This window comes from Apis dorsata, unplaced genomic scaffold, assembly GCF_000469605.1.
Source record: "Apis dorsata unplaced genomic scaffold, Apis dorsata 1.3 scaffold_427, whole genome shotgun sequence".
In the NCBI taxonomy this organism is placed as follows: Eukaryota; Metazoa; Arthropoda; class Insecta; order Hymenoptera; family Apidae; genus Apis; species Apis dorsata.
Genome location: NW_006263680.1, coordinates 26,845 through 32,577, shown reverse-complemented (window position 1 = coordinate 32,577; position 5,733 = coordinate 26,845). Strand labels below are relative to the sequence as shown.

At 17.1% G+C, this 5,733-nt stretch overlaps 1 protein-coding gene across 1 annotated transcript in view; it reads left to right on the top strand.

Moving 5' to 3' along the window:
* Window positions 1–5,733, top strand: part of LOC102680531 — a 9,107-nt gene that overhangs the window by 2,669 nt on the left and 705 nt on the right. The window contains exons 5-8 of the mRNA XM_031512371.1: window positions 2,415–2,456; window positions 4,410–4,545; window positions 4,791–4,958; window positions 5,109–5,248. Coding sequence (XP_031368231.1) covers window positions 2,415–2,456; window positions 4,410–4,545; window positions 4,791–4,958; window positions 5,109–5,248 — 486 coding nt within the window. The remainder of the gene's footprint in view (window positions 1–2,414; window positions 2,457–4,409; window positions 4,546–4,790; window positions 4,959–5,108; window positions 5,249–5,733) is intronic.

Below are 5,733 nucleotides of genomic sequence, written 5' to 3'. Positions count from 1 at the left end.
ATACATACAATACTTTTTTTTTTGAATATAGAGAATTTTTCTTTAAAAAAGATACAATTAAACTTAAATATTATCTATTTAAATTATAATTAATTATAATTTAATTAATTAATTATAAATTAATTTATATAATTAATTCGCATAAAAACAAATTTTTTATCAAAACAATTATTGTTTTTTAAATATCATTTGAATTAAGTATAGACTTAATCTCATAGGAGAATTTATTTATATATTATAACAAATAAAATATAATATTATAAAATATAAAATATTATAACAAATAAAATAGAATCATATTTAAAATAATTTGTTAGACTCATTGTTAGCTACAAATTACAAAAAAAAAAAAAAATTAGTTCTGATTCTTAGAACATTATTTGCACTTTGAAAAAAGATAGATTTTCTAACTCATTCTATTTATCTTAATAGAAGAGTTAAGTTCTTTTGATATTCTTGCTATATGTAGAGATTTTTGAAAGTCACGATATAGATATAGATATAGATATAGATATAGATATAGATAAAAATGAATCGTAAATGTAAAATAAAATCTTTTTTTATATTTTCAAGAAAATTAAATCTAAAAATTTGTATGCATATTTTTAAATACAATTTGCGCATAATCAGTCTCGTTTTTGTTTTTTTTATTTATGTCTATAACATTTTATTTTTTTTAAATTTTATGGATCAAATATTATATATATAACAAAAGTCACTAATCTAAATTAAAAATCGATCGAATTTCTTAATTTTCCCTAAATCTTTATTAAAGAATAATAATAATAATTTCAATTTTATTTTGGTAAATTTAATTAATTAATGATTCTTTGTATTGATATCTACAACAAAAATCAAAACAATTATCCACGCAATTTTCAATGAAAAAACTAAGCATAATTGATATTGGAAATATTAAATTTTAATATTTGAATTTTATTTTATCAAACTCAAGATTCGTACATTCGTACACAGAAAAAAAATGAAATTTATGAATTTAATAATTATAAATTAATAATAATTAAAAATAATTAAAATTAGAATATCAAACTCAAATGAATTAATTCGAAAAATTTTTACAATTTATTTCTTTATAAATGATTTTTTTCATAAATATTATTATCATAAAAATTTGAAAATATTTTATTATTTTGTACTTTCTTTTAAAAATAGAGATTATTTTTTCATTATTTATAGCACATTTTGATATTTTATTTAATTGTTTTTAGAAATTAAAAAAGTTAATAATTTTTTTTTTATTTTTTTATATGTCTTTTCATGTTTCTTAAAAAATCTCGATTTGTAATAATTCGTTAGTGTATTGAATAATTTTTGAATTATTTAAGTTTCAACACTGATTTACAAAATTATACAATTGATGTTGAGTAATATTTTTGCGATATTTTGTTATTATAATATTTGCTTAGAATTGACTTATTTTGATTCATATTGATATATAAAGTATAAAAGTTTAAGTACATAATACTGAATATAAATGTATAGATAACTTCAAATATTATAACACAATGATAAAGTCAAAATTGGATATTGCAAGGAAATGACTGCTCAAAATTTTTTATTGGCTTATTGATTTAACTTATATCAGAATATTTTATAATTTTGTAAAAAAATTTATATAAATTTCACAAGTTTTATTTATTATAAATATATTTTATAATTATTATAAAATAAAATAATTTTTTAAAAATATTTATTTTTTCTTACTATGTCATAATATAATGTAATATCATGAGTTCCTATTTTTATATCCTATCAAATCATGACTTGCAGAATCTTATAAAATATTCATCATCATAAACAATTTAACGTGATTAAATTAGCTTATAAAGCATCAAATTTTTATAAATTTTATTATTTATTATCCAATTTTATATAAAGGAATAATTTTTAATTTTCCATTAAAAAATATATTTTCGATTTGTAATATAATACCAACCATTTTAACATAACATAATTTCTTTTAAAATAGTAGTTAAATTATATTTTACTTTGTCTAAATTTTATAGCAGAGGAGAAATAATATATCGAGAAATAAAATATTTATTTTTTTAAAACAATGATTGACTTTACAGACTATTAAATAATATAATTATAATAAATATTGCTAATCATATCACAAATCAATTCAATATCCTAAAAAGATCTTTTAGTTCATAGAATTTTTTTATAATACTCATTACGAAGTAATTTATTTATTAATAAAATTACTACAAAGGATATTATTCTATTAAAAAATTCTACTAGTTGATTCTAGCATATATACTGTTGTGGTTTGTCACTTCAATATGAATGAGTTTAGTGGGGGAATCAGATACTCGATTAGTGCAAAAGCTATAGGCAAGTATAGATATATAAAACATCGTTAGTAATATAAAAGCAGTAGTTTGTGAAAGACTGTCTTGTTTGTTACATCAATACGTTCCACGCATATCTTCGTAAGTTCATTAAAATTCTATTATTTAAAAAAAAATTACTTTTTATTATTAATAAGAAATAAAATTAAGTAAAATTAAATAAAATTTTGTGTAATTATTTTTGTAATCTTTTTGGAAATTTTTATAATTTTTTCTAGTACGTTGATAGTTTATAATATAAATTTTTGTAAATTCATTAAAATTTTATTAAATTTCTATTTTATTATTTTTCATTTAATAAAATTTTCTTTAAATTTTAATATATTGCTTAAAACTTTTACTTCAATATTTTCTTAAAATCTTTATTTTTTGTTTTTTTTTAATTTTTCAGATTTTTACAATTCTTTTTATAATTTTAAAAATAGTAAAATAATATTTATTAAAATAAAATATGCAAAAATGTTTTAATTATTTCACTTTATAACATTTATGATAAAAAGATACTAACGTTAAAATAAAATATTAACTAATATATATATTCTTATTTGATTTTCATTCATTTTATTTAATATATTGTAACAATATTATATAACAATGATATCAGTGTAATAAGGTGAATCTTTTTATCAAAATAGTTACTATCTATTATCTATATGATTAACAGAGTCAATGTTAGAACCTTGGTATTAATCATCTTTAATGCGAATGCTAAATATGAAATTCTACGTAACAACTGAATTGAAAATTACCGCTGAAGTTAACAATAAGTTCCGTTTGGAACATTCTTGTTGTTCTGATATTAAACATGCGAATAGTTATTAATTAAACAGTTGGTTTCTATAATAGGTAATTGATAATATTTGGCATTAACTTGTTTATAACCTTGAACATGAGCTTTATTTGATTTTAATTTTTTCTTCTTTTTTTCGAAATTTAATTTGAATTTTCAATTTTTAAATTTTCTAATTATTAAATTTTTGAACATTTGAATTTATATATTTTCGAATATTTAAATCTACAAACTTACGGATCTTTAAATTAACAAATTTTCGAATTTTTAATTTATTTAAGTTCTGAATTTTTAATTTTGAATTTTTTAATCTATTTTTAAATTTTTAGCTTTATTTTTTAATTTAAAATTTTATAAGTTTTCAAATTTTCAAATTATATTATTTATATTATTATATAAATTTTCAATTTATGCAATTTTTAAGCTTTTTAAATTTCAAATTTTTAAATCTATAGATTTCTTATATTTTTTAATTAAATTTTTTCAAATTTTCATATTTTTAAATATTCAAAAATATTTTTACAACCAATAATTTATTAATTCATCAGATTCTTTTAATGAAAATTGCATAATATATGGTCGAATTCTAAAAATAATTGCATTAAAAATAATTAAAAATAATTAAAGTGTAAATAAAATTAAGGATTTTTATAAAATCTATACTACTAAATTATCGTACTACTTTCTCTATTTCTATTTATTCTTCTATTTATTTTTTTATTACGTATTTATTACATACATACGTATATTAATAATATATAACAAGTCTTATTTTGTCATATTGCGCAATTTATAATAACTTGATTTATTTTATGCGAAATATTATCATAAAAATAAGAAGCATAATAGTATTGTAACTCATTATATTATGATAATGATATTATTAAGATAAAATTGTTTAATTCTCTGAAATTTGTATTGTATTATATTAATTAGTAATTCCATATTCAACAATATTATTAATTTATTAATTATCAATAATTTTTTAAAATTGATTTCTATTATAATATATCACAACTATCAATAAATATATCAATAAATTTCATCAATGAAATTATTTTATAAATATTTCTAATTTTTTAAAATTATGTATAAATTTAAAGGTAAAAAAAAAAGAAAATAGCAATAGGAAATTTATAATAGAATAGAATATTAATATATATAATATATTTATATTTATACATACTACATTTAATTTATATTTATATTTATATACAATGTATAATATATTTCTTTAATTACAGAAAATGTCCACGTATAAATTGATTTATTTCAATATTCCTGGTCTTGCTGAACCGATTAGATTCCTTCTTCATCAAAGTGGAATTAAATTTGAAGATAAAAGAATTGATACCGAAGAATGGCCCAAGATTAAATCTGGTAAATTGACATTTAATTTATATAAGAAATAAATTAACAATAAATAACTTTTTTTATGATTTAATTTTTTTAATTTCAAGTTATATACTATAATTTTAAGTTGTATACTATTTTATATAATGTATACGATTTTATATAATAATTCATTAATTAATTTCAATTTGTATAATTTCTAATAGCGTATACATTATTATATTTTATATAATAATCTATTATTACTTTATTAATTATTATAAATTTTTTAGAAATGCCACTTGGACAAGTACCTATTTTGGAAATCGATGGTAAAGTTTATTATCAATCGAAGGCTATTTCTCGCTTGATCGCTAAGAGAAATAATTTTTACGGTTCCAATGATGAAGAAGCTTTCCTTGTTGATGCTACTGTTGAGACTATAGACGATTTAAGACAACGTAAGATCTTTATTTATTTTAAAAATAAAAAGAAAAATAAAGAATTTCAGATGAAAAATTATTTTTTAATCTATTAATTTGTTAGTAAGTCCCAAGAAAATTAAAAATAAACTATATCGATAATATGTAATATTATATAATCATTTGTAGCAATTACTCAACATTATTGGGAAAAGGACCCTGCATTCAAGGCAAAATTGAAAACCAATGTTGATACCAAAGTTCCCTTGCTTCTCAACAAATTGGAAGAACAAGTAAAGAAAAATAAAGGGTACTTTGTTAATGGAAAGGTAATTTTTTTTATTTATACAATTTATAAATTATATATAATTAATATATTATATATAAAATTAATCCAAGTTAAAAATCTAAAAAATGAAATTAAATATGATTAATAAATTAAATAACTTTAAATTTTATATATAATACTTATAATTAATAATATATTGTAAAATAATTGTAAATTAAATTGTTAAATGAAGTTATATAATTAAAGAAAATTTCAATAACAATGTAAATATATGAGAATCTAAAGAAAATGAAACAAATAGAACAATTTTCAATTTGATAAAATTATGAGTAAAATTATAAATTTGAATAAAAAAATATGTGTTTCCACACATTAAAATATACAATATTTAAATATTTTATTATATATTTAATTAATACAATTTTTTAAATGAATATTACGGTTTCCTATATTTATTTTTTGTGCTTGATCTTGAAAAAAAGCACTTGTGTCATTTTTCCACTGAGATTCCATTTATTTTCTGAC